The 27,844-nt window shown below is 47.9% G+C and overlaps 2 protein-coding genes across 9 annotated transcripts in view; both read left to right on the top strand.

Annotated features, from left to right (window-relative positions):
* CPXM1 (carboxypeptidase X, M14 family member 1) overlaps positions 1–7,848 on the top strand; it is a 33,647-nt gene extending 25,799 nt beyond the window's left edge. The window contains exons 11-14 of the mRNA XM_058193239.1: positions 1,270–1,567; positions 3,846–3,985; positions 5,584–5,686; positions 6,754–7,848. Coding sequence (XP_058049222.1) covers positions 1,270–1,567; positions 3,846–3,985; positions 5,584–5,686; positions 6,754–7,016 — 804 coding nt within the window. The 3' untranslated portion in view covers positions 7,017–7,848. The remainder of the gene's footprint in view (positions 1–1,269; positions 1,568–3,845; positions 3,986–5,583; positions 5,687–6,753) is intronic.
* A 4,881-nt stretch (positions 7,849–12,729) lies between these two features.
* The window catches only part of NAT8 (N-acetyltransferase 8 (putative)), a 66,810-nt gene continuing 51,695 nt past the window's right edge, over positions 12,730–27,844 (top strand). For 2 of the 8 annotated variants that reach the window (XR_009156283.1, XR_009156285.1), the window contains exon 1: positions 23,587–23,718. Coding sequence is in view for 4 of the 8 variants with exons in the window: in XM_058192856.1 (XP_058048839.1) it covers positions 23,664–23,718; positions 25,919–26,613 (750 nt within the window). In the remaining 4 variants the exon portion in view is untranslated. Of the gene's footprint in view, positions 13,036–14,178; positions 14,240–14,444; positions 17,129–17,193; positions 18,924–22,833; positions 22,854–23,573; positions 23,719–25,918; positions 27,663–27,844 lie in introns of those variants that run through there. The other 6 variants (XM_058192856.1, XM_058192860.1, XR_009156282.1 and 3 more) reach the window with 6 other exon arrangements.

A 27,844-nucleotide genomic window follows, 5' to 3' on the forward strand; every position in this document is an offset into this window, starting at 1 on the left:
CGAGGTCGTACGACCTCGACGTACGACCAGAGTGGAGCCCGAAGTTTCTTTTTTTGGGGTGGGGGCTAAGCGAGTCGGTAGTTACGTGACCTCTGCTCCATTTTACGACCGTCCTTGCCACAGTTGTTAAGGGAAAGTCTGCAGTTGTTAAGTTAGCAACATGGTCATTAAGTGAATCTGGTGCCGTCGTCCCCCCATACGGACTTTGCTTGTCGGAAAGTCGCAAAAGGGGATCATGTGACCTCGGGACACCGTCATAAGTATGAGTCAGTTGCCAAGCATCTGAATTTTAATTATGTGGCCATGGGGATGCCGCAAGGCTTGTAAGTGTCCCTTTTTTCAATGCCGTCGTAACTTCGAATGGTCACTAAACGAATGGTTGTAAGTCAAGGACCACCTGTAAAAGCAATCCACGGGGGCTGAACAGGGACAGCCAAATGGCCAGATGTGGTCCAGGGGTCATAAAATACCCTTTAACAATTAACAATAGTCTCCAATTTTACAACCTGTGGCCTTCAACTCCCAGAATCCTCAGCTGGCCAGCCAACCTTGTAGCCTTCAATTCCCAGAATTCCTAAGTTGGCCAGCCAGCCTTGTGGCCTTCAACTCCCAGAATTCCTCTGCCGGCCAACCAGCCAGCCTTGCAGCCTTCAATTCCCAGAATTCCTCAGCTGGCCAGCTGGCCTTCTGGCTTTCAACTCCCAGAATTCCTCTGCCGGCCAGCCAGCCAGCCTTGCAGCCTTCAACTCCCAGAATTCCTCAGCTGGCCAGCCAGCCAGCCTTGTAGCCTTCAATTCCCAGAATTCCTAAGTTGGCCAGCTGGCCTTCTGGCTTTCAACTCCCAGAATTCCTCAGCCGGCCAGCCTTGCAGCCTTCAACTCCCAGAATTCCTAAGTTGGCCAGCCAACCTTGTGGCCTTCAACTCCCAGAATTCCTCAGCTGGCCAGCCAGCCTTCTAGCCTTCAACTCCCAGAATCCTCAGCTGACCAAACAACCTTGTGGCCTTCAACTCCCAGAATCCTCAGCTGGCCAGCCAGCCTTGTGGCTTTCAACTCCCAGAATTCCTCAGTTGGCCAGCCGGCCTTCTGGCCTTCAACTCTCAGGATTCCTCAGCCGACCAGCCAGCCAGCCAGCCTTGCGGCCTTCAACTCCCAGAATTCTTGGAATTGAAGTCCGCAAGCCGTAAAGTTGCCCCAGGTTGGAGACCCCTGCCCTCAAGGGAGGACGTCTGTGCTCTGGCTCATCCTGAACTGTTCCTTTCCTGCCAAGGTTGCCCCAGAAACCCGGGCGGTTATCAGCTGGATGCAGCGCTACCCCTTCGTCCTGAGCGCCAACCTGCATGGAGGGGAGCTGGTGGTCACCTACCCCTTCGACATGACCCGCACCTATTGGAAAGCCCAGGAGCTGACCCCCACCGCTGATGACGCCGTCTTCCGATGGCTGGCCCATGTCTATGCCACCTCCAACCTGGTGATGGTGGATGACGAACGGCGGCTGTGCCACTACGAGGACTTCATGCAGGAGGGAAACATCATCAACGGAGCCAACTGGCACACCGTGCCGGGAAGTAGGTGAACGGGACGTCCTCCATGAGGACTAGCAGTGAACTAAACAACTAGCACTAAACAAAGGGTTGTCCCAAAGGTGCTTTTTTTTTGTTTTTGTTTTTTCAGGAGGCAACTGGACTTTCTGGTGTTTCTTTGAAACCGAGCAGAGACAAATCTCCAAGTGGCCTCAACGACCCTCGAAAAGGATGCAAATGACCGGCTGTCTACAAGGAGTATCGACCCTTCCTTTCCCCACCATCCAGTCAGAGCTGAAGAAGCTTCTTGGATGAGAAGCGAAACGACTTCAAAAGAAAAACCAGAAAGTCCTGTTGGCTCTTGGAAAAAAGCACCTTTGGGGCAACTGAGGACACAGACAAACCTCCACGTGGCCTCAACGACTCTCAAAAAAGATGCAAATGACCAGCTTTCTGCAAGGAGTATCAACCCTTCCCTTCCCCGCCATCCATTCAGAGCTGAAGAAGCTTCTTTGAAGACATTTCGCTTCTCATCCAAGAAGCTTCTTCAGCTCTGACTGGATGGTGGGGAAGGGAAGGGTTGATACTCCTTGCAGACAAGAGCTGGTCATTTGCACCCTTTTTAGAGAGCCGTTGAGACCACTTGGAGGTTTACCTGTGTCCTCAGGGTCACCTGAGTCAATGAGAAGTTGGAGCTGTGCTTCCTGTAGGATATATTCTATCCTGTGTCCCTACACTGTTGAACACTCACAATGCAGACTCCTCCTCAACAGCCTGCGCCTGTCTTCAACACTGAAGGGACACAGATTTCTGGGAGAGCACCTGAACCATTAAACCAAACTCTCTCTATATATACATCACTTGTGGGTCCAGCCCCATCAGAGGTTCCCCAATGCAAGAGTCCCCAACCTGTGGGCCGCAGCCCACTACCGAGCCGTAGCCTGTTAGTGTTCTGTCTCCTTCCCCACTTCAGACCCACGAGCTGGCCTTCAGCCAGTGGATTCACAGCTCTTATCAGTCCTGGCAGAGAAATCACAGCTGCCTGCCAAAGTTCAAACAAATGACTCACGTAGCAAGACTTTCAGCTCTTTTTGAAATGGATCAGCTAAACTTTGCTTCCCGTGGAGTGAGAGCAGTCCCAAAGCTCCTTATATATCCTTCCTTTTGATGACGCCGCCTCTCTAATCTTCTGAAGCGCGGGTCAATCCAAGCTTGATTATTATTATTATCAGCTGGGTCTGAAGGCGTAGCCTGGGGAAGGGAGGAATCAGGGGATGACGGCCTCATTACGTCCTCCGATTGGTCTGGTTCTGGCTCCTGGAGCCGAGCCACAGGAATCGGTGCTCCTGAAGTAAGCCTTACTGGCCCTTCCCCCTCACTTTCTGAGTCACTTTCGAGCATGGGGCCAGGTTTGGGGGCGGGAGTCACAACAGTTAGCCACCAGGCTGCATGACTGACTGGCCTGTGCAAGCGCATGTATGCACATGCAGACACACCTCATGCTAGCTGTTGTGGCCCACCAGCGGCCAGCGGAGCTGGTAGCAGACTCAGACAGTGAGGAGATTAGAGAGGAACAAGGGCCAGTCCTGGAGTCTGGGGAAGGCCCTTTATGAGTGCTCTGTGTCGGAGGCAGAGATGGGGCCAGGGCCGTCTGACAGTTGCCAGCTGCCTTCAGAGTCGGACACCAGTGGGGCAGAAGAACAGCTGGAGCCTGTTCCCAGTGTATACATGCACAGAGCTGCCAAGAGAAGGGAACAGCTAAGGAACAAGGGTCAACTCAGGAGTAAAGCCACAGGTGGACGGTAAATGGCCCCCTCCTATAGGGAATAAAGAGGAGCGAAAGGGGAGGGGAGTCTGCAGGAGACAATTAGTTCAATTCACTCGAGTAAAGATCTGTCCCTGACTTCTTGCCAAGTATTGTCTGCTAGAGGGTGGCGCTTGGAAGATATCGGCCTGGCCGCTCTCCAAACCTGATAAAGGTCTATAGTTGTGAAATCTCTTGAAAGACAGTTGGCCGGGACATTGCAGGAGAGTAATTCCCTTTAAACTAAATAAAAGGGGTTTTATCGGGACGAGGAGTCGGCTTCGTGCTTTTGGGAAGCCTAGGTCAGAACACTAGCGTTGCTATGTGCTTCGCACAATCATCACCATTGCCACTATTCGCATCACACGCGTAGCCGCGTTCGCACATGAGCACGTCTGCGTAAAGGCTCCTCCTGCCCCTCCTTTCCCCCCCACCTCCGAGCCACCGACCCAGAAAAGTTGGGGAACTCTGCCCCTGGGGTCAACGGGATATCTACTCAGGTTCATACCTCCCTTTCAGGTATGAACGACTTCAGCTACCTGCACACCAACTGCTTTGAGGTGACCATCGAGCTCTCCTGCGACAAATTCCCGCACGAGTCGGAGCTTCCCCAGGAATGGGAGAACAACAAGGAATCCCTGTTGCTCTACATGGAACAGGTAGGGGTCACCTGTGTCCCATCCCCCTCCGACCCTGTGTTTCAATCCAGGGTCCTGGGACCAGTTCCAAATTTGAGAAATCCATTGGGACAGGGGTCTCCAACCTTGGTCCCTTTAAGACTTGTGGACTTCAACTCCCAGTGTCCCTCAGTGCACAAAGCTGGCTGAGGGATTCTGGGAGTTGAAGTCCACAAGTCTTAAAGTTGCCAAGGTTAGAGACCATTGCTTTGGGAGATCCAGCCACGGTGGTCATCTCAGTAGCCCAGGTCCTTGCATGCAGGTAGTCCTCGACTGACGACCGCAATTGAGGAGCCCAACATTTCCGCTGCTAGATGAGACGGTTCTTAAGTGAATTTTGCCCCATTGTGCGACATTTCTTGCCACAGTTGTTCGCTGCAGGGGGGTTAGTAAAACGATTGTTAAGTGAATCTGTGTTGTGGTCCACCAGCAGCATGCGTGGACCTGGCAACGGAGTAGGACCGCGAGGAAGCTGGGGAGGACAATGGGCCAGTCCTGGAGACAGGGAAAGGCCCGGACGAGGGCTCTGCGTCGGAGGCAGAGATGGGGCCAGGGCCATCTGGGAGCGATACAGGCAGCAGAGAGGCAGAGGAACAGGAGGAGCCTGTTCCTAGTGCATGCATGGGAAGAGCTGCCAGAAGGCAAGAGCAGCTGAAGCAAAAAGGACGACTCGGGAGCAAGGCTAGGAGATGATTGGCCCCTCCCATAAGGCTTAAAAGAGCAGCAACGAGCCGTTGGGTTCTCTGTAGAAAAGCAACCTTGATTCCATTGCTTCTTGTCAGCGTCTCTTGAGCTTTGTGGGGGTTTTGCCAAGAAAAGCCTTTGTCAGGTTGCCAAAGACATCAAAGGTTGGTGATAAGGCTGAAGGATTGTTTATGAAGAATTTTGTTTTGGACGAAGCTGAGAATGAATTAATTCTCAGCTGTTTTAATAAAATAAGTTTGTTGAGGACTGAATTGTGTTTAGTAATCACTACTTGGGCCTCGGTCACAACAATCTGGCTTCCCCATTGGTTTTGCTCGTCAGAAGGTCGCAAAAGGGGAACATGTGGCCACGGGACACCGCAACCGTCATAAGTATGAGTCACTTGCTAAGCGGCTGAATTTTGAGCACGTGACCATGGGGATGCTGCAACGGCCGTTAAATGTGAAAAACGGTCCCTTTTCTCAGTGCCATTGTAACTTCGAACGGCCACTAAGTGAACCGTCATAAGTCGAGGACTACCTGTATTTCACGTGCAAATTACACTCAGGCAGAAGATTCGAGAACAATAACACGGGATTTCGCTTACAGGAAGTTGTTGACATACGACCGTCGTTGAGCCATAAGCTACGCTGGTCCTAAGTCATGTCCGTCGTTAAGCAGGTCAACATGTGACTGTGCCAATTTTACAACTTTTTTTGTGACAATCATGGTTAAGTCATTAAGGGAACATGATGGTCGTTAAGCAAGCCCCTTGTCCGCAATGGGCATTGTCTGTTGCTTCTGTGCCCTGAGACCGGACTAGAACTCACCGTCTCCTGCTCTCTAGTCGGGTGCCTTAACCAAAACCTGCCAGCTAATCGTATGTCTCCTTTCAGATCCACCGAGGGATTAAGGGGATCGTCCGGGACAAAGACACGGAGCAAGGACTCGCCGATGCCATCATTTCCGTTGATGGCATCAATCATGACATCAGGACAGGTACCAAAAGCCTGGGCGGGGCCCATGTGGGCAGCCGATGCAACGGCTCCCTGTTAACTCCTCTTCCGTTTACCAATAAAGGAGAATATTTGTAGCTCAGGATTGAACTGTAAGGTCCTTGGTGCTCTCCGAGCTGGGTGGTTTCCTTGTAGACGTCTCATGACCCAACGAGGTAATGTCATCAGGGCTGTTGAACATTTACTGATGATGTTACTTGGTTGGGTAATGAAATGCCTGGAAGAAAACTGCACCAAGGACCCCCACAGCACTTCCTCCTCCTCCTCTTCCTCCGCCTCCTCCTCCTCCTCCTCTCCACAAATCCCAGTCCCTTCTAGCACTGATATTATTTCCTAGCTGTGTCATGTCCCACTCCTCCTCTGACGGCCGGGTCGGGGAAGTCCGTATCAAGCATGGCCGCAAAGCCTCTGCAGCTTTGCCAAAGTTCTGTCCGAGTTCTCAGGGCAGGCAGGAGACCAGGATGTGACTTCAGCAATCCAATTTAGACTTTGCCTGACTCAAAGAACGCCAGAAAGCAGATCCTTTATATAGGCCATGGGGTGTGGCTCCATGACTCAGAACTTATCCAGGCCTGCCCCTCCCTTCCTTTTGCTGACGTCGCCTCTCCATTCTCCGGAAGCGTGGATCCCTCCACCCTCCAGCTGCCGGCAATTCCAGCTCGTGACTGGCTTCACATTCCCCAGGCTCACATGCTGTGGGGGAGGGCCCCAGCTGCTCCGTTTGTCCGGGCATGGTGCCAGGACTGGGGGCTGGAGGCATGCCAGGACATTCTTCTGTACTATCAGTGTCTGGCAGGAGATGAGAGGGGCCCGGCTGCGGCGAGGGGGGCGAGCGAGGCACAACAAGCTGGGTAAGGAAACATCTGCAAGGAAGCCACCAAGCTCAAAGAGCACCAAGGACCCCACAGTCCTCTTTCTCCTCCTCCTCTCCACAAACCCCACTCCCTTCTAGCACTGATATCATTCCCTAGCTGGGTAACGAAACGTTTGCAACAAAGCCACAAAGCTCAGAGAGCACCAAGGACCCCTTTTCCCTTTCTCCCCTGGCAGCTTTCGATGGGGACTACTGGCGCCTGCTCAACCCCGGCGAATACGAGGTGACCGCCACGGCCGAGGGCTACCACCCCGTCACCCGAACCTGCCACGTCACTTACGAGGACAACCCCACCGTCTGCGACTTCCGCCTGACCAAGACCCCCAAGCAGCGTCTGCGAGAGATCCTGGCCAAGGGCGGGAAGGTGCCCAAGGACCTCGCTCTGCGCCTGCGCCAGCTTCGCCTGCGCCAACTGCAGGCCCAGGGACAGGCCCAGTGAGGGCAAGGAAGGGCCCCCGAGGAGAAGGTGGCTCTCGGGCCCTTCTTCTGCCTGGGGCCCTTTCGGTTTGGGGAGGCTGCGAGAATGCCGGCCCTCGGCCCACAAACGCTGAATGCGCCTCCTGGAACTTTCAATAGAACTGAGATCTCCTAGCCTGGCATTTTACAGAGAAATATTGTTGATAGCTTCACAAATACCTGAATATTTCTCTTTCCTTCTTTCCTTCCTTCCTTTCTTCCTCTTTTCCCCTCTCTTTTGTTTCCGTTTACTTCCTCCATTTCCTTTCCCTCCTTCCTTTCTCTTTCTCCTTCCTTCATTCCTCCACTTCCTTCCTTCCTTTCCTTCTTTCCTTTCATAGTCTTTCTCTTAGCATTTCCTTCCTCCCTCTCTCTCTCTCCTTTATTTCCTTTTCCCCTTTCTTTCTTTCTTTCTTCCCTTCTTTCCATCCTCTACACTTCCTCCCTCCCTCTCCTCCCTCTTCTTCCTGCTTTCTTCTCCTCCCCTTCTCCTTCCTTTCCCCTTCACTCCTTCCTTCCTTGCTTCCTCTCATCCCCATCTCATTTCCTTCCTTCCCTTCTTTCCTTCCTCTTCATTTCCTTCTTCCCTGTTTCTCTCGCCTCCCTTCCTTTCTTCCTTGCTTCTTCTCATCCCATTTTCCTCCCTCCCTTCCTCCCTCCATTCTTAGATTCCTCTCATCCCCATCTCCTTCCCTTCCTTTCTCCACACTTTGTTCCTTCCTCCCTCCCTCTCTCCTCCCTTTTTTTCTTGCTTTTCCTTCCTTCCTTCTTCCTTCCTTCTTTCCTTCCTCCCTCCCTTCTTCCTTCTTTGCTTCCTCTCATTCCCATCTCATTCCCTTCCTTCCTCTACACTTCGTTCCTTCCTTCCTCCCTCTCTCCTCCCTTCCTTTCTTGCTTCTTTCCTCCTCCTTCCTTCCTTCCTTCCTTCCTTCTTTCTTTCCTCCCTCCCTTCTTCCTTCGTTGCTTCCTCTCATCCCCATCTCCTTCCCTTCCTTCCTCTACACTTCGTTCCTTCCTCCCTCCCTCTCTCCTCCCTTCCTTTCTTGCTTCTTTCCTTCCTTCCTTCCTTCCTTCCTTCCTTCCTCCCTCCCTCCCTTCCTCCTTCCTTCTTTCCTTCCTCCCTCCCTTCTTCCTTCCTTGCTTCCTCTCATCCCCATCTCCTTCCCTTCCTTCCTCTACACTTCGTTCCTTCCTTCCTCCCTCTCTCCTCCCTTCCTTCCTTCCTTCCTTCCTTCCTTCCTTCCTTCCTTCCTTCCTTCCTTCCTTCCTTCCTTCCTTCCTTCCTTCCCTCTGTGTCAAACACAAAGGTCACTTCCATCTTAAGACCAACTGCCTATAAGTCACTCAGAAAACAGGGAGGAATTTCTAGAGCTGCCTGGGTTCTTTAAAGCAGGAGTCTCCAACCTTGGCAACTTTAAGACTTGTGGACTTCAACTCCCAGAATACCTCAGCCAGCAAAGCTGGCTGAGGAATTCTGGGAGTTGAAGTCCACAAGTTTTAAAGTTGTCAAGGTTAGAGACCCCTGCTTTAAAGCAGACACCTGTATGGTCCTTTTTTTCCTCTTTTATGTTCTGCCTTAACCTCAGAATCGGAGGGGCTCCTTGCCACGACGTAAAACAGAGAATGTGCTCTGCTGACAGACAGACAAGCTCTCTTCTCTTATTGCTTCATCTCTTCTCTCACAGTTCAATTCCCGACATAAAAACTGAAGGTGTGGGATATCGTGGCTAAAGGACTACAGACGGTCCTCGATTTATGACCCCCATTGACACACACCCCGCACCCACCCACACGCACACAAATTTCCGTAGCTAAGCGAGACAGTTATTCAGTGAGTTTTGTCCCATTTGGCAAGTTTTCTCGCTACGGTTGCAAAGCGAATCCCTGCATTCGTTAAGTGAATCGCATGGTTTTGTTCAGTGAATCCGGCTTCCCACTTGACTTTGCTCGTCAGAACGTCACCCCGGGGATACGGCAGCCGTCGTAAATATGACTTGCCAAGCATTCAAATTTTGATCACGTGACCATGGGGGGGGGACGCTGCAACGGTCGTTAAGTGTAAAAAACCGGTCCTAAGTCACTTTTCTCAGTGCTGTCGTAACATCAAACGGTCACTAAATGAACGGTTGTAAGTCGAGGACTACCTGTACACCTTCTACAACTTAGTCCCCTATCCCACCTCTCCCGTCTCTGTATTCTACCTGGTTTTCTTAAGCCCCAAGTACTGGAATAACGCAAAATAACTCACAGCTTTGTGGCTGGCAGGCTGGTCCTGGCAGGACAGGTTGCGGGTGACGTTTGGGGCGGGCAGGAGAATCCTGGCTTATGAGAATGGTTTCCATGAAAATGCGGGCATTGCCGTGCCCTTGCAAGTCAAGGGGCTTTCGAAGAGTTTTACCAAATAAATTCTTTGGATATTTAATCTTCCCAGGTTGTGTGCCGCTGCCGTTCATTGTCTCGCCTTCCCAGCAAGACCAAGGCAACACACCGTGTTGCCAAGCTGTGTAATCACACACGTCTTTGCTGGTTAGGGCCTGGTGTATGTGTCGAAGCATCAAGCATTTGGTGGGCTTCTCATGAGGGAAATGAGACAAAACACGCAGTTTTTCTCAAGATGAGAGAGCCTCGAACAAAATTCTAGCCTCTCCTTTTATTAGGATTCTTATCAGAAGGCGTCTACATCAAAGGCAGGCTTGCATGCATAAATCACATAGCAACAAAGGCACATTCTAAAACATCAATAAACTTGTGTAGCAAAATCACAGTAACAAACATAAATTCATCTTGTAACATCCTAACCCTACGTGCTAATAAATCTCATATAATTGTGTGTAGGAGCAACTTCTTTGAAGCTTTGTGAAGTGAGCCTTATCAGAGAAGGAATGTCTTGTGGCTATCACAAAAGTGTTGATACATTTACAGGCAAACATCTTTGCAACCTTGGCATCAAACAGATTTCTGCTTACATGATATAAAATTAGCCAGACTTACTTATGCTGAACTTTTGCACATAAGCAATTTCTCAAAGATTGCTCATGCTTATATTTGCACATAAGTAATTTCATAAGCAATTTCATAAAGGAGTTCATATGGCTTAATATTACAACATGTATGATCTGCCCGAAATATTATTAGAAGGGGTTGAGTTGTCAGCCCAACGAAGAGTGGAAAAATAAAACGGGTTTAGGATTGTGAAGTTGGAAGAGGATGATTTAGGGCAGGGCTCTCCAACTTTTTTTTTTTAATTTGTATTTATATCCCACGCTTCTCCGAAGACTCAGGGCGGCTTACACTGTGTTAAGCAATAGTCTTCATCCATTTGTATATTATATACAAAGTCAACTTATTGCCCCCAACAATCTGGGTCCTCATTTTACCTACCTTATAAAGGATGGAAGGCTGAGTCAACCTTGGGCCTGGTGGGGCTTGAACCTGCAGTAATTGCAAGCAGCTGCTGTTAATAACAGACTGTCTTACCAGTCTGAGCCACAGAAGCCCCAAAGCTGGCTGAGGAACTCTGGGAGTTGAAGTCCACAAGTCTTAAAGTTGCCAAGGTTGGAGACCCCTGATTTAGGGTAGCATTTCTTAACCTTGGTCACTTTAAGGTGGGTGGACTTCAACTCCCAGCCAGCATGTGATGCCTTGAAAAGCAAGATATGATCTCAACGAGGGCCACTTTTGTGTGAGATAGGTGGCTGCTATACAATGTGAAAGAGACAGACAGAGAGACAGAGGTAGGTTAGAGGGAGGCAGACAGACAAACAGAATGGAGATAGATAGACAGACAGACAGACAGATAGACAGACAGACAGACAGATACATAGATAGATAGATATATAAGAGAGAGAGAGAAAAGGTAGATATGGTAGGTAGATAGATGATAGATAGATAGAAGATAGATAGATAGATAGATAGATAGATAGATAGATAGATAGATAGATAGATAGATAGATAGATAGATGCATACATACATACATACATACATACAATGGAGATGATGATAGATATATAGATAACATAGGGCAGGTGTGCAGAAAAACAGAAGGAGAAATGTACAGTGGAGAGATGATAGATATGATGATAGATAATATATGATAGATAGATACTGTAGATAGATAGACAGATAGATAGATAAGAGAGAGAGAGAAAGGGTAGATATGGTAAGTAGATAGATGATAGATTGATAGATAGATAGATAGATAGATAGATAGATAGATAGATAGATAGATAGATAGATAGATAGATAGATAGATAGATACAATGGATAAGGTAGATGGATGGATGGATGGATGGATAAGGTAGATGGAGGGATGGAGAGATGGATGGATGGATAAGGTAGATGAATGGATGGATGGATGGATGGATGGATGGATGGATAAGATGGAGGGATGGATAAGGTAGATGGAGGGATGGATGGATAAGGTAGATGGATGGAGGGATGGAGGGATGGAGGGATGGATAAGGTAGATGGATGGATGGATGGATGGATAAGGTAGATGGATGGAGGGATGGAGGGATGGAGGGAGGGATAAGGTAGATGGAGGGAGGGAGGGAGGGAAGGAGAGATGGATAAGGTAGATGGATGGAGGGATGGATAAGGTAGATGGATGGAGGGATGGAGGGATGGATAAGGTAGATGGATGGAGGGATGGAGAGATGGATGGATGGATAAGGTAGATGAATGGATGGATGGATGGATGGATGGATGGATAAGATGGAGGGATGGATAAGGTAGATGGATGGATGGATGGATGGATAAGGTAGATGGATGGAGGGATGGAGGGATGGATAAGGTAGATGGATGGAGGGATGGAGGGATGGATAAGGTAGATGGATGGAGGGATGGAGGGATGGAGAGATGGATAAGGTAGATGGATGGATGGAGGGAGGGAGGGAGGGATGGACGGACAGAATGGAGATAAATACAGTGGAGAGATGATAGATAATAGGAGATAGATAGTAGATACAGAGAGAGAGAGAGATTAGAGAGGCAGACAAACAGAACTGGCTTGATTTTTAAATTTTTTAAATTTCTGTATTTTTAATAATTTTATTGGGGTATTTTAGTATGGGTCAGTTTAACGGTTTTAATTCTCGGCCATTTATCGAATATGTATTTTAATTGTTACTTTAATTTTGTATATTGAACTGTTTTAATTTTGGCTGTACACCGCCCTGAGTCCTTCGGGAGCAGGGCGGTATAAAAATCTAAATAATAAATAAAGAAAGAAAGAAAGAAAGAATGAAGATGGGGCAAAACTCACTTAACAAATATAGAATAGAATAGAATTTTATTGGCCAAGTGTGATTGGACACACAAGGAATTTGTCTTGGTGCATATGCTCTCAGTGTACATAAAAGAAAAGATACGTTCATCAAGGTACAACATTTACAACGCAATTGATGGTCAATATATCAATATAAATATATAGTCCTAAATCCGGGGTGTCCAAACTTGGCAACTTTTAAGACTTGTGAGCTTTGCTGGCTGAGGAATTCTGGGAGTTGAAGTCCACAAGTCTTAAAAGTTGCCCTGTCCTGAATCGAGGACTACCTGCAGATAAGCCACCACGTGACGGCTGTTTCACTCCCTACGCATCCTGGGAACCGTAGTCCAGACGCCTCAAGGGCCGCCCATTTCCTAAATCGGGATCTGCGCCTGCGCGGCCGGCGCCACGTGGGAGGAGCTCCCGAAGACCCTTTAGAGCCTCGGGGCCCTTTTTCTCTCTCTCTCTCTCCGCAGAAGAGCGCGCAGGCGCGTCGGCGGCCGCACGTGCGAGCCTGGCCGGCCCCGCCCCTTTAACCCAGCCTTGGAAAAACGAGTCCTCCGGGCTGGCGATTTTTTTTACCATAGAGGTGGGACGGTCTTTCTCCGACTTCGGGGGGGGGGCGACGAGCCGGAAGCGCGCTCGCCATCCGGAAGTGACGACTTGTGCGAGGCCGCGGCGTTACTGCTGAGAGGCGGCTGTGGAGGCCGCGGCGGAGGCCGCGCTCGCCAGCAGGTACTTGAGCCGCCGGGAGGCAGCAGGCCGAGGAAAGCTCCCTTATCCGAGCAGGGAGAGCGGGTTGGCCGCCCGGGCGACTCTTCTCGCCCGCCCGCGCGCGGGGTTTGCCCCCCCCCACCGTGGCAGTGGGTGGGGACTACAACTCCCATCCTCCGCGGCCAGCGCGGGGACTCCGGTTTCCTCCAGCCTGGGGGGGCCGCCAGACGCGCAAGAACTGCCCGTGATTTCCCCTCCCACGGTCCTGGCCTACCTAAGCGCAGCTGAATCGGCATTAGAGCGGGAAGGGACCCCTCTAGAGGTCATCTAGTCCAACCCCACAGGCAGGAGGACCCCCCCTCCCCCGGTCTATGGCATTTCAGACAATAGTGGCTGCCCAGCCTCCTCTTCTCCCCCCCCCCCGTTTTAACATTATTTTGTTGCTGGTTTTTTAGTTCTCTTCTTCAAAAGCCTCCAGGGATGGAGCGTCCCACGACTTCTGGTGGCAAGGAGTTCCCCGGGCGAATGGCCCTCGCTGTTAGGAAATTCCTCCTTATTTCTAGGTTGCTTCTTTCCTGGATTAAGTTTCCACCCTTTGCTTCTCGTCCTGCTTTTCAGGTGGTTTTTTTGAGCAGGGGTCTCCAACCTTGGTCCCTTTAAGACTTGTGGACTTCAACTCCCGAGTTCCTCAGCCAGCTTTGCTGGCTGAGGGACTCTGGGTGCTGAAGTCCACAAGTCTTAAAGGGACCAAGGTTGGAGATCCCTGCTTTGGAGAATAGACTGACACACACACACACCGCCCTCTTCTTTCGGGCATCAAATACTGGAAGGCTGATATCATGTCTGATATGAAGGCTGATATAAAAATTTGAAAAATAAATAAATAGAAATAAATAAATGCCCCCCCCCCCAGCAATTCTTCTTTTCTGCAGACTAGCCAGACCCAAAACCTGCCGCCGTTCTTCATCCGTTTTAGTCTCCAGGCCTTTAATCCTCCTAGTTGCCCTTCTGTGCGCTTTATCCAAAGCCTCAACGTCTTTTTTTTTCTTTGTAATGTTGTGACCAAAACTGGATGCAGGATTCCAGGCGTGGCTTTACTAAGGTTATATAAAGCGCTACTAATATTTTACTTGATTTTGATTCTGTGCCTCTTGTTTATACCAGGGGTCTCCAACCCAACCTTGGCCACTTTAAGCCTGGAGGACTTCTTACTACAATAAAATAAGTAAGTCCTGGAGGACTTATTACTACAATAAAAATGTAAATAATAAATGTAAATAATAATTTAAAAAAAAACTCTATTGCAGTTTGGATGCATACATGTTTACAGCGAGAAAAACGAATCTTGCGAGTTGACCAGACACGGGAGATGCTTCGTTGTCTTCTCCATTTAACCGCCTTTCTTTTGATTGATTGTTTTTTAAATCAAGGGATTTCCGGATTCTCCTTGCTGCTCTTGACCCACCCCTGCCTGGCGCACCATGGTGTCTTACCACATCCGCGAATACCGTCCCGGGGACTACGAGACGGTGCGTGACTTGTTCGCCACCGGGATGAGCGAGTACGTGCCCACCTTGTGCATTCACATGCTGAAGCAACCTCGAGTCATCCTGATCCTGGCTTGTACCTTCTGCCTCCTGCTGACCAGCTCCAAGTCGTTGCTCCTACCCATCCTGGCTATCACTTTGCTGCTGGCCATCGGCCGGCAACTCCTGGGTTATATCTGGTCGATGTACATCGATCACTGTCTCCAGAAGGACCTGCTGGACATCCAGGCCACGTACCTCGGCCACAAAGGCTCGTGCTTTTGGGTGGCTGAGGTGGACGAATGCGTCGTGGCCACCGTTGGGGCCAGACCCTCCGAAGGACAGCGCGACGAACTCACGTTGAAGCGGATGTCGGTTCGGAAGGATTACCGGGGTTTTGGCATCGCCAAAGCTCTCTGCAAGACTGTGATCTGTTTCGCCCGGGAACACGGCTACTCTTCCGTGGTTTTGAACACGCTTATGGTCCAGCATGAAGCCCGGGCAATGTACGAAGGGGTCGGCTTCTACAGATACCACCATTACGTCCTCCCTACGGTCTACGGCAGGCTGGCCAACTGTACGATTTCCAAGTATCGCTACGACATTCCTAGCGCCGAGTGAGGAAACCGCCGGTGGGTTTGCCTCCGGCGCTTGGCTGGATCCGTCCCTGCATCCCCTTTCTTCTTTTCCTGCACCCGGGATGACCAGGTGGCGCCAACCAAGGGCACAGCGGTTAGACACACACCGCGAAAAACCATCCCTCTCCACTTCCGGATATTGATTTTTTTCAAGGAGAGGTTCTGGATTTTCCAAGGAGGGCCTTAAAACCTGGATTGCGAAAGTTTTAGCAACGTGGGAAGGAAAAAATAAATTCTACATTTTTGTCGGCAGAGAAATAGCAATTTGCCATCCGCCGCCCCTTTAGCTGTGACCTTTGGGGGGTGAACAATTTTAAACTCTCATAACTCCAGATGACAGCTAACCCCTGGTGTGCCATCCCATTGAGAGTGCAGGGTACACAGCACCTGGCAGTCTGCTGACTAGGCGACACAAGAAACGGGGGTCTCCTTATCCCCCAGTTGGTGGCTTCGTACTTAGAACGAGAAGGCCTGCAAAGTCACCCCACTACTATAGGATTCGTACCGATTCCCCCCCCACCCAAAACACATATTTTGGGAGTAGCTTCTCGCTGTGGTGGATTTCAGCGCCTGGAACTCCCAGCCTCAGCACACCTAGGAGGTACCTAAGTGAGAAGGGCTGCCTCGGACTAAGTTTCTATCTCCCTGGGTACTTTTTGGAGCAGAGGTCTCCAACCTTGGCAACTTTAAGCCTGGAGGACTTCAACTCCCAGAATGCCCCAGCCAGCTTTGCTGGCTGGGGCATTCTGGGAGTTGAAGTCCGCCAGGCTTAAAGTTGCCAAAGTTGGAGACCCCAGTTTTGGAGCCACGTTGCTACCTGAGGAATCGCGTTTCCTGTTTATTTCCAGATTAGGGGACATGTTGTTTCTCTTATACAGGCAGTCCTCGACTTATGGCCACGTTTGAGCCCAAAATCCCCGTTCCTAAGCGAAACGGTAGTTCAGTGAGGTTTCTCCCATTATACGACCTTTGTTGTTAAGCGAATCACTGCCGTTGAGTAATGGTCGTTAAGCAAATCTGGCTCCCCCCCCCCCCATGGACTTTGATCGTCAGAAGGTCGCAAAAGGGGATCGCGTGACCCCGCCTCCCCCTGTGACCGTCATAAATACGAGTCAGTGGCCAAGAAAGTCTGGATTTTGATCACGTGACCACGGGGTTGCCGCTATGATCGTGTGAATAATGGTCATAAGTCTTTTTTTTCAGATCCGTCGTAACTTTGGTCACTAAACGAACTGTTGTAAGTCAAGGACTGCCAGATCTAGCCAGCCAATCAGGAATCATCTAGTGGTTAAATGAAGGGTCCAAGCAACTCCAAGCGGAGTTATGATAAAAATGCAGCTTCCTTTTCCACCAGTGCCACTAAAGAGATAGTCCTCAACTTGCAACAGTTCATTTAGTGACCGTTCAAAGTTATAACAGCACTGGAAAAAGTGACTTAACGACCGTTTTTCGCACTTAACGGCCTTCGCAGCATCCCCGCGATCAAGCGATCCAAATTGCTTGGCAACTGGCTCACCCTTAACGACGGTTGCAACATCCCAAGGTCACTCGATTCCCCTTTTGCGACCTTCTGGCAAGCAAAGTCGTCAAAGAAGCCCGATTCGCTTAGCGACCGTGTGGCTAACTTAACCAACTGCAGGGATTCGCTTAACAGCTGTGGCAAGAAATGGGGGCCAAACTCAAATGTCTCACTTAACGACAGACACGCTGAGCTCCATCGTAGCTGCAAGTCGAGGACCACCTGTATAAACGGAATTACAGAAGAGAGAGAGGAGGGGAATTTTGAGGAAAACTGAATTTCATGGCTTCAGGCCTGCCTTATTGGGACAACCCACCGGCTGCTAGGGATTGTCGCAGTCTTAATTTTAGGACAAAGGTAGAAAACCCAATACTGCAGGGGTCTCCAACCTTGGTCCCTTGAAGACTTGTGGACTTCAACTCCCAGAGTCCCTCAGCCAGCACAGCTGGCTGAGGGACTCTGGGAGTTGAAGTCCACAAGTCTTCAAGGGACCAAGGTTGGAGACCCCTGCAATACTGGGTTTGAGGGTGTTTCTTTAGTTAGGAGCAGATACTTCAGTTGTTCATGATGCAGAAAAAATGGAATATTAGAGACGATTCTCCAAATCGTGGAACTGGCTAAATTAAAAGTCTTTGAGATTCAGGACAGAGGGGGAAAAAAAGAAGTTATTTCTGCAGCATCTACTGTGAAACCACGGAATCGAATTCCCCCAACGGGCTGGCTTGGAAATGGGGCAGGAGAGGTGGGTCCTTTGGAGTCCTCCAGTCGGCCATTTTTGGTACTGGCAAGATGGCGGCCGTGCGCCTTGCCAAATTCCTTCATAGGAAAGAACGTGTGTGAAAGATGAGGGTCGTTTAAGTCAGGTTGGCCTAGTGGTTAAGGCACCACTTAGTCCTGTCATCTAGTCCTGTCACAGGCATGAAAGCTGGCTGGGTCAGTTACTCTCAACCTAGGTCCACCTCACAGGGTTGTTGTGGGCTGGGTGACTTTGGATCAATAACCAGGAGACAGTGAGTTCTAGGCCTGCTTTAGACATGAAAGGTGACTAGGTCAGTCGCTTACTCTCAATCTAGTCCACCTCGCAGGGTTGTTGTAGGCTAGGTGACTTTGGGCCAATAACCAGGAGACAGTGAGAGCTAGGCCTGCTTTAGACACGAATGCTGGCTGGGTGACAGTGTCAGTCACTCAGTCTCAACCTAGTCCACCTCAAAGGGTTGTCGTAGGCTGGGTGACTGGGTCAATAACCAGGAAATCACGAGTTCTAGTTCTGTCTAAGCACAAAAACCAACTGGGTGACTTCGGAGTAATCAGGAGACTGACTTCTAGGCCTGCTTTAGGCATGAAAGCTGGCTGGGTGACTAGGCCAGTCCCTCACTCTCAATCTAGTCCACCTCGCAGGGTTGTTGTAGGCTAGGTGACTTTGGGTCAATAACCAGGAGACCCTGAGTTCTAGGCCTGCTTTAGACATGAAAGGTGACTAGGTCAGTCCCTCACTCCCAACCTAGTCCACTCAAAGGGATGTTGTGAGCTGGGTGACTTTGGATCAATAACCAGGAAACAGTGAGTTTTAGTCCTGCTTTAGAGAAAAAGCTGGTTTAGTGACGGAGGTTGGTCATTCACTTTCAACCTTAGTCCACCTCACAGGGTTGTTGTTGGCTGGGTGACTTTGGATCAATAACCAGGAGACCGTGAATTCTAGTTCTACCCTAAGCACAAAAAGCCGTCTGGGTGACTTTGAGCTAGTCATCAGGAGATTCCCGAGTTCTAAATCCCCCCCTTAGGCCCCCAAAACCAGCTGGGTAACTTTGGACAACTCACCAGGCGACCGCGAGTTCTAGTCCTGCTTTAGGCACGAACGCTGGCTGGATGTCTAGGCCAATCACTCCCTCTCAACCTAATTCACCAGTTATGGGGAAAATAGGAAGAGGAAGGACCAGTAGGTATGTTGGCCACCTTGGATTATATCTAAAAACAAAGGCGGGTTGTTGTTTTTTTAAAAAAAACACATTTGATTTGGAAAAACACAGCCTTGCAACATCGTCGTGTGGCTGTTTTGAATGCATTGGATCGGTGGCTCTTTAGTCCTTATTGTGCCTACGCTGATTTCTGAATGTCTCGCTGTCTGAGCGGGGATCCAGTTGTCTTGGGAGTGGGGTTTTGTGCACTGGCGTTGTGCATTGTGGGAAAATAAATTCGATTATTCAATAAAAGTTGAAATATTTCTAAGCCTGGTCCTCGTTTTTCTTACGGCACTCTTGAGTTCAAGTCTGGGGGGGAAATTGGAGAGGCGAAAAGAATGGCAGAAGCATTTTCCGAACATCATTTCTATTCTCCTCTAGTGCAATTATATTTATTTGTTAAATATATTTGCCACCTATCTCGCTACAGGGCTATTTTGAGCCGCTTACAACAATAAAACCGGGGAGGGGAGGAGATAAAAAATGTAAATATAATAGCAAAGCAATAAGACAATGAAAACAAAATGAAATGAAGGAGAGGGAAGATACTGAGGACTACGGAATAGAGCAGGGGTCTCCAACCTTGGCAACTTTAAGCCTGGAGGACTTCAACTCCCAGAATTCCCCAGCCAGGGAATTCTGGGAATTGAAGTCTGCCAGGCTTAAAGTTGCCAAGGTTGGAGACCCCTGGAATAGATGGTATTCCTGACTGGAGAGTAAGCATAAAACTTAAGGGAGATTTTTCTCATGAGACTGAATTCTGAATAGAGGTTAAGATAATTTAAATAAGATTGTTGGTTTATAGAGATACTTAGAAGTAGAATCTGTATATAGAGCTTAAATAGGATAAGATACACCGATGTAGGAAAAGCTGTTATGAGTAATGTAATTTTGATGCGTTTGTCTTTGTGTGTTTTATATTTTGTGTGTGTGTGTGTGTATTGTGGTTTTTTTTGTATTGTGTATTTTTGGAAATTCAATAAATATTTTAAAAAAACAAAACAATGGCTCACAGGTGGTCCTCGACTTACAACCACAAGTCAACCCAAAATTTCCGTCGCCGAGACAGTTTGAGTTTTTCCCCATTTGACGATATTTGCTTGTCACGGTTGTTAAGACCTTCCGCCGCGAGCTTAAAACATACTTATTTAATTGCGCAGGACTGAGCTAGATTTTAATTTACGGGTTTTAAATTGGGTTTTATTTTCATATTTTTAATTTAGGCTTTTAGAATAAGTTTTTTAATTGTTTTTAGACTGTATTTATCTATTTTTAAATGCCTGTAAACCGCCCTGAGTCCTTCGGGAGATAGGGCGGTATATAAATTTAAATAATAAATAAATAAATAAGTGAACCGCTGCAGTCGTTAAGTTAGCCACCCGGTCGTTAAGCAAATCCTGGCTTCCCTGTTGACTTTGCTTGTGAGAAAGTCGCCAAAGGGGATCCCACGACCCCCCAGGGGACCCCCACGACCGTCATAAATATGAGACAGTGGCCATGTGTCTGAATTTTGAATCGCAGGACCACAGGGGATGCTTCCACGGTCATATGACAAACGGGCCGTAAGTCACTTTTCAGTACCATTGTAACTGGTCACTAACTGAACCGTTGTAAGTCGAGGACCGTCTGTAAGATGAAATTCAAAAGATGGGTGGAAGGGAAACCGGAATCGGAGGCAGATGTTTAAACGCTGGCGTTTTAATGTTAGCAGATGTGTAACAGCATGCTAGTGCCGCAGTTAATAAGTCACCCACCTGTAATTAATTAAACCATTGTTTTAATTGGGCTTGATGGGGAACTCATCAAATTTGCAGACGACAGCAAGCTGGCAGGAATAACCAGCACTCCGGAAGATAGGCTCAAGATACAGAAGGATCTTGACAGACTTGAACATTGGGCGCTATCTAACAAAATGAAATTCAGTGTGGGAAAAAATAAGGTTCTACATTTAGGCCAAAAAAACCCCAAAATGCACCGGTACCGTATATGTGGTACCTTGCTCAATAGTAGTACCTGTGAGAGGGATCTTGGAGTCCTAGTGGACAACCATTTAGATATGAGCCAGCCGTGTGCAGCAGCTGCTAAAAAAGCCAACACAGTTCTGGGCTGCATAAACAGAGGGATAGAATCAAGATCACGTGAAGTGTTAGTGCCACTTTATAATGCCTTGGTAAGGCCACACTTGGAATATTGCATCCAGTTTTGGTCGCCACGATGTAAAAAAGATGTTGAGACTCTAGAAAGAGTGCAGAGAAGAGCAACAAAGATGATTAGAGGACTGGAGGCTAAAACATGAAGAACGGTTGCAAGAACTGGGCCTGGCTAGTTTAATAAAAAGAAGGACTATGGGAGACATGATAGCTGTGTTCCAATATCTCAGGGGTTGCCACAAAGAAGAGGGAGTCCAGCTATTCTCCAAAGCACCTGAGGGCAGAACAAGAAGCAATGGGTGGAAACTAATCAAGGAGAGAAGCAACTTGGAACTAAGGAGGAATTTCCTGACAGTTAGAATAATTAATCAGTGGAACGACTTACCTGCAGAAGTTGTGAGTGCTCCAACACTGGAAATTTTTAAGGAAATGTTGGATAGCCATTGGTCTGAAATGGTGTAGGGTTTCCTGCCTGGGCAGGGGGTTGGACTAGAAGGCCTCCAAGGTCCCTTCCAACTATTCTATTCTAATTCTAATTCTATTCTACCTCCTGCCTTTCTTCTATCAGCCCATTATAACAAAAACTCTGTGCATTTCCTTCAGCTAACCTAACCAGATGGCTGATTTATTTAAATTTATACAGGTAGCCCTCAACTTGATTAGGCTCGAAAATTTTGGCATTAAGTTGAATCACCCCATGACCAGATTCAATTTGGGGACTGTTTTTTACAATGGTCGTTAAGTGAATCCTGTGGTCATTAAACCATTCGTCTGAAGGGGCAGAATTTTGCCACTCTGCACCTGCAAAAGAACGTCATAAATCAAAGAGACTTCTGACCGTCCAACACGGCCAACGGCTATAAAGGCAAGCACCCAAAATGAAGTCACGTGAGAGACCGTCATAATTTTGAGGTCGAGTCGTAAGTATAGGTAGCCCTCGATTTAACAACAGGTTCGTTTAGGGACTGTTCAAAGTTACAACAGCAACTGAAAAAAATGGGACTTAACAATTGTTTTTCCTTGGCCGGTTCATACTTACGACTTTACTGTGTCCTGGGGGGGGGTGTGTGATCCCCTTTTGCGACCTTCTGACAAGCAACGTCAGAAAGCCCGATTCACTTAACAGCCAGGGTGGCTAACTGATCAACCGCGGTGATTCACTTAACAACCGTGGCAAGGAAAGTCGTAAAATGGAACAAACTCAAATGTTTCACTTTAGCAACAGAAATGCTAGGCTCAATTGTGGTCATAAATTGTGGATTGATGGATTTAATTTGAAGTCTATCCTGTTTGCAGGTAGTCCTCGACATGCAACGGAGGCAAAAAAAAAAATTGCAGCATGCCCAATTTCTGCTATGCAAAGGTGTACCAGGTACCCCCACTTCACCCACCTGGAGTCACCTGCCACCAGGTGTACTTTGAAGCAGCTGCATCTTATGGCTGCAGTGGCCTTCTTCATCTCCTGCCAAGTGATGCCGGGGGTGGGGTTGGACTAAATGACCTACAGGGTCCCTTTCACCTCTGTTAATCTGTTAACGTTGCCAAGTCACAAAACTTTTTTTTTCTCTCTCTCATTAAAAAAAAAAACACAAAAAAAACCCCAAACTACATTTTAAAAGAAACATAAAGAAAATAAAACTCCAGGCACCCGTGGACTTTGTTTGATGGCTCAGCCTAAAAATAGGGAAGGCCCTTAATCTGAATTTTGATTGGTTTATCATCCAAATCACGATGAGCAAAATCAGGCATTTAACAGATTTGAGTTCAAAATGCTCTTTTTTTTTTCTTTTTCTTTTTTTGTTTGAAGGACGGCTGTTCTTCAGCACCAAGGAGGTTTTTGAATCATTTCCATTTGATTTAATCTAAAAAGCGGACTGAAATCCCGCAGCTCCGATCCAGGTTTTGCTATACATTTACTCCAGTTTTAAAGGTTTATAATAAACATCGTGTATGTATGAATTCCTTTTTATTTTTCATCTCTCAGGATCCTGCAGAGAGAAACCGAGTTGGATCCTCAAAGATTCTTTTAACGGCCTCTTGATTAAAATGTAGGTTATAGAAGTGACTGCCATGCCTTCGTCGGAGCCTGAATCTGCAGAGGAAGACTAGCCAGAGCTGGAGAGGGGGGGGGGAGATTGATGGGGGCGTTGGCTTCGGAGGAATGTGGGGAGGGGCAGGTCGAGGCAGCCCAAGACCCCTCAGGTTTGGGACAGTTTGTTAGCAGGGAGGAATGGGGGCAAGATGACCGAGAGAGGGCAAGTAGTGGATGGAAGAAGCGGCAGAGCTCAGGCGATGAGCAAGGACCGCCTTCTCCTGATCCCCGAGCACGGAGAGTGGAGAGAAGGCGGGAACAGCGCAGGCCGACCTCTTCACAAGGCACACCTGGGGACTGAGGTTTAAGGAGGGGCAATTGTCGGAAACAAACGCTGAATTAGTGGAGTTTTATGTGTTTCGGTGCAGACATTTGGAGTTTGCAAGACTGCTCGCTTCTTCCTGACTTCGTGGACTCATTTCCCTGTTCCTTTGCTTTGCTGGACCGGGCGCAGCCAGAGGCGGCCGCTCTGGTGTGTGCGTGTGTGCGTGTGCTTTGCTCGGGGACTTGCCAAGAATGTGGGAGCGTTTGACATTTGGAGCATTAAAGGGGAGTTTGAACTCTCAGCTGGCTGTGTGACCTTTGTGCCTTGTCCCGAGTCATCCCACGTGATGGATAGAAAGCTTGCATGAGTTGTACAACAAGAAAATAATTCTTATTCTTTCTTTTTTTTTAGGCTTCCCTCCTTTTAATCTGGTGGCTTCCTGGTTAGCTGCAGTTCTTGCAAAGTCTCTCCAGCCTAAAGCACCTACTTCTTTCCAAGATCATGGCTGCGAAAACGGATAGTCAGAAGAAGCCAACCCCTGGACACCTGGCAGCAGGTAAGGGAGGTGGGATGGGGGTGTAGCCCTGCACCTTTGCAAGCTGGAATTTGGACCAGTTATATTGTGTTTTTTTAACGCTAGCCGTGACAATGCCTTGGTAAGGCCACACTTGGAATATTGCATCCAGTTTTGATCGCCACGATGTAAAAAAGATGTTGAGACTCTAGAAAGAGTGCAGAGAAGAGCAATAAAGATGGTTAGGGGACTGGAGGCTAAAACAGATGAAGAACGGTTGCAGGAACTGCGTAGGTCTAGTTTAATGAAAAGAAGGACTAGGGGAGACATGATAGCTGTGTTCCAATATCTCAGGGGTTGCCACGAAGAAGAGGGAGTCAAGCTATTCTCCAAAGCACCTGCAGGTAGAACAAGAAGCAATGGGTGGAAATGAATCAAGGAGAGAAGCAACTTAGAACTAAGGAGAAATTTCCTGACAGTTAGAACAACTAATAAGTGGAACGACTTGCCTGCAGAAGTTGTGAATGCTCCAACACTGGAAGTTTTTAAGAAGATGTTGGATAACCATCTGATTGAGATGGTGTAGGGTTTCCTGCCTGGGCAGGGGGTTGGACTAGAAGGCCTCCAAGGTCCCTTCCAACTCTGTTGTTATATTATTATATATTATTACAATCCCGGCTTAAAAACTGAATTGCAAAAGGAGTCCTTCAGCATGGAACCCAGGAACTCCTCTACTTACGACCGGAGTTGAGCCCCAAATTTCTGTGACTAAGCGAGATGGCTGTTAAGTAGGTCCTGCCCCATTTTACAATCTTCCTTGCCACAGTTGTTAAGTGAACAACTGCGTTGTTAAATAAATCAAACGGGTTGTTAAGCGAATTTGGCTTCCCCCATTGACTCGGCTTGTCGTACGGTTGCAAAAAGGACTCGGGACACTGCGACCGTCATAAATATGAGTCAGTTGCCGAGCGTCTGGATTTTGATCACGCGACCCTGGGGATGCTGCAGCGGTCGTAAGTGTGAGAAACGGTCGTCAGACACTTTTTTCAGTACCGTCGTAACTCTGAATGGTCACTAAATGAACCGTGGTAAGTCGAGCATGTCATGAATTTGGCAACACCAATTTGTTACAAGATCCCTCAGGAATCCTGCTTCTTCTGTCGTTGGTTTTTTTCCTTGTTTTGGTTCCTAAATGTTGGCCCGTTTCTTTGGCTTCTAGAAATGAGCAAATCGCACACGCCCCAATTAAGAAATATCTTAATGAGAAGGAGCCAAAAGATAAATAAAATAAATAATAAAATAAAACAAAGAATAAAATACAATACAATAATAATATAAAATATAAAATAAAATCTAAAATAAGATAATAAACATAAAATAAAAAAGAAATAAAAATAAAATAATAAATAATAATTAAATTAAATTAAATTAAATTAAATTAAATTAAATTAAATTAGAAAATAAGGATCACTGTCTATTAAATTGTGGACTTTTCAGAAACAGTAAAAGGTGTGTTTTTAGATTTAAAAGTTTTGCTTGGCCTCAAGAACGGATCCCTTCTCCATGACTCAATTACTAAATTACTAAATTACTCTATTACTAAATTACTTAATTAATTATTATGACTGTATGACTGTAACTTTGTTGCTGGCAATCCTTATGATTTATATTGATATATTGACCATCAATTGTGTTGTAAATGTTGTACCTTAATGAACGTATCTTTTCTTTTATGTACACTGAGAGCATATGCACCAAGACAAATTCCTTGTGTGTCCAATTACACTTGGCCAATAAAAAAAAATTCAATTCTATTCTATTCTATTCTAATTACTAAAAAAAAAAGTAAATCATTAAGGAGCAGAATGCTTTATTCTGGGATAAGCCCCATGTTTCTCAAGCTGGGACCACTTTTAAGATGGGTGGACTTCAACTCCCAGAATTCCTCAGCCAGGGCATGCGCTGGCTGGGGAATTCTGGGAGTTGAAGTCCTCCCATCTTAAAAGTGGCCCCAGCTTGAGAAACACAGAGAGAATCTATTGGAATGAGAACCAGAGAGATTCCTTCCTGCTGTACTCTAGTATATTCTTATTTGGAGCTGACACATTCAGAAGACGGACACCTGTCCCTCTTCCCTCCATGGCTTTTACGCAAGTGACATTTGGGGTCCCCAAACCATGAACCAAACCGACTCTCTTCCTCCTCCTTCTCCTCCTCTGCTTCCATATCTTCTGTTTTCCAGGACCGGAGAAACGTGACTCGGTGGCTGGCAAGTACCACATCCGGAAGTACGAGGAGAGAGACTATGACATGGTGTGCGCTTTTTACATTCAGGGGCTCCAGGAGCACATCCCTCGGGCGATGTGGCACTTTCTCAGCAGTCCTCAGACCCACCTGGGATTTCTGGCTGTCTTCCTCCTGACCTACCTGTGCTCGGCTTCCATTATCGCCTCCCTAGTGGTCGTCTCCGTCCTCTCGGTGGTCGGCGTGCTGTCCATGAAGAACATGTGGGATGAGTATATCCAACATGCTCTCGAGACGGACATGAAGGACATCAAAGGGACTTACTTGGAGCCAAAGGACTGCTGCTTCTGGGTGGTGGACGCCGGAGAGGAAGTGGTAGGCATGGTGGCCGTCATCGCTCCGGAGAACCCATCTTGGTGGGGCAACGCCCGCGAGCTGAAGCGCATGTCCGTGAAGAAGGAGCATCGAGGCCAAGGGCTTTCCAAGGCCCTCATCAAGACTGTCATCCAGTTTTCTCAGGAGCGCGGCTACCAAGAAGTTGTGTTGGGTACCTCGATGGTACAACACGTTGCTCATCGGATCTACGAGAACATGGGCTTCCACAAAGTCCTGCAGATGAATCCCTCTTTCTTAGCTAAGCTGGCAAACTTTTCCGTCTACTTTTATTACTACAAAATCCCAGACGCTCACTGAGGCCACAATTCCCCTCCCCCAAAAGGAGTTCTACCTTCGGACCTGTTGACTCCGCAGGTTTGCCGGGTCAACCTTTTCCTGGTTGGAGTTGAACCAACTCTCGGAAGAGGCCCTGGGTGACCAGAGTTCACCCCGCTTAAAACTGGCTTCCCAAAGGACGGGTCTTTGAACTCTTGTTATCTAGAATTTTAGAACAACAGAGTCGGAAGAGACCTTGGAGGTCTTCTAGTCCAACCCCCTGCCCAGGCAGGGAACCCTACACCACTTCAGACAAATGGTTATCCAACATCTTCTTAAAAACTCCCAGTGTTGGAGCATTCACAACTTCTGGTGGCAAGCTGTTCCACTAGTTAATTGTTCTAACTGTCAGGAAATTCCTCCTTAGTTCTAAGTTGCTTCTCTCCTTAGTTAGTTTCCATCTATCACTTTTTTTTTTGTTTGTTTACATTTATACCCCGCCCTTCTCCGAAGACTCAGGGCGGCTTACAATGTATAAGGCAATAGTCTCATTCTATTTGTATATTTATATACAAAGTCAACTTATTGCCCCCCCAACAATCTGGGTCCTCATTTTACCTACCTTATAAAGGGTGGAAGGCTGAGTCAACCTTGGGCCGGGCTCGAACCTGCAGTAATTGCAGGCTCTGTGTTCTAATAACAGGCTTCTCTACTGCCTGAGCTATCCCGGCCACTTCTTGTCCTGCCTTCTGGTGCTTTGGAGAATAGCTGGACTCCCTCTTCTATGGGGTAGCCCCTGAGATATTGGAAGACTGCTGTCATGTCTCCCCTGGTCCTTCTTACCGGGTTGACAATCTTCACTATGGGGAATGGCCCCATGGACTTGGGTCCCAGCTTTTTTTCTGTCTGGGTTGACATACCTGAAAGGATGTCCCAATATAGCCTACCCTTAGAGGTGCTTGCAATCTGTGGATTGCTGGCCATAGGTTTCTCGCAGAGATCTTCTTTAAGTCCTATTCTCCTTCATCGGCCGACAGCTTTTAAAAGAAGAAATATGCTGGATGCTTCATTGCAAATGCCAAATCTGTAGCAGAGAGAGAGAGAGGGGAGGGGGGGAGGAAGAGAAAGGGAAAGGGGGGGTGGAGAAAGAGACAGAGAGAGAAAAAGAGAAAAACAAACAGAAACAGAGAGAGAAAAGAGGGATAGAGAGAGAGAGAGACAGAGAGAGGAAAAAGAGACAAAGAAAGAGACAAAGAAAAAAAGAGAGGAAAAG

The sequence above is a fragment of the Ahaetulla prasina genome, chromosome 8, assembly GCF_028640845.1.
Source record: "Ahaetulla prasina isolate Xishuangbanna chromosome 8, ASM2864084v1, whole genome shotgun sequence".
Classification (NCBI taxonomy): Eukaryota; Metazoa; Chordata; class Lepidosauria; order Squamata; family Colubridae; genus Ahaetulla; species Ahaetulla prasina.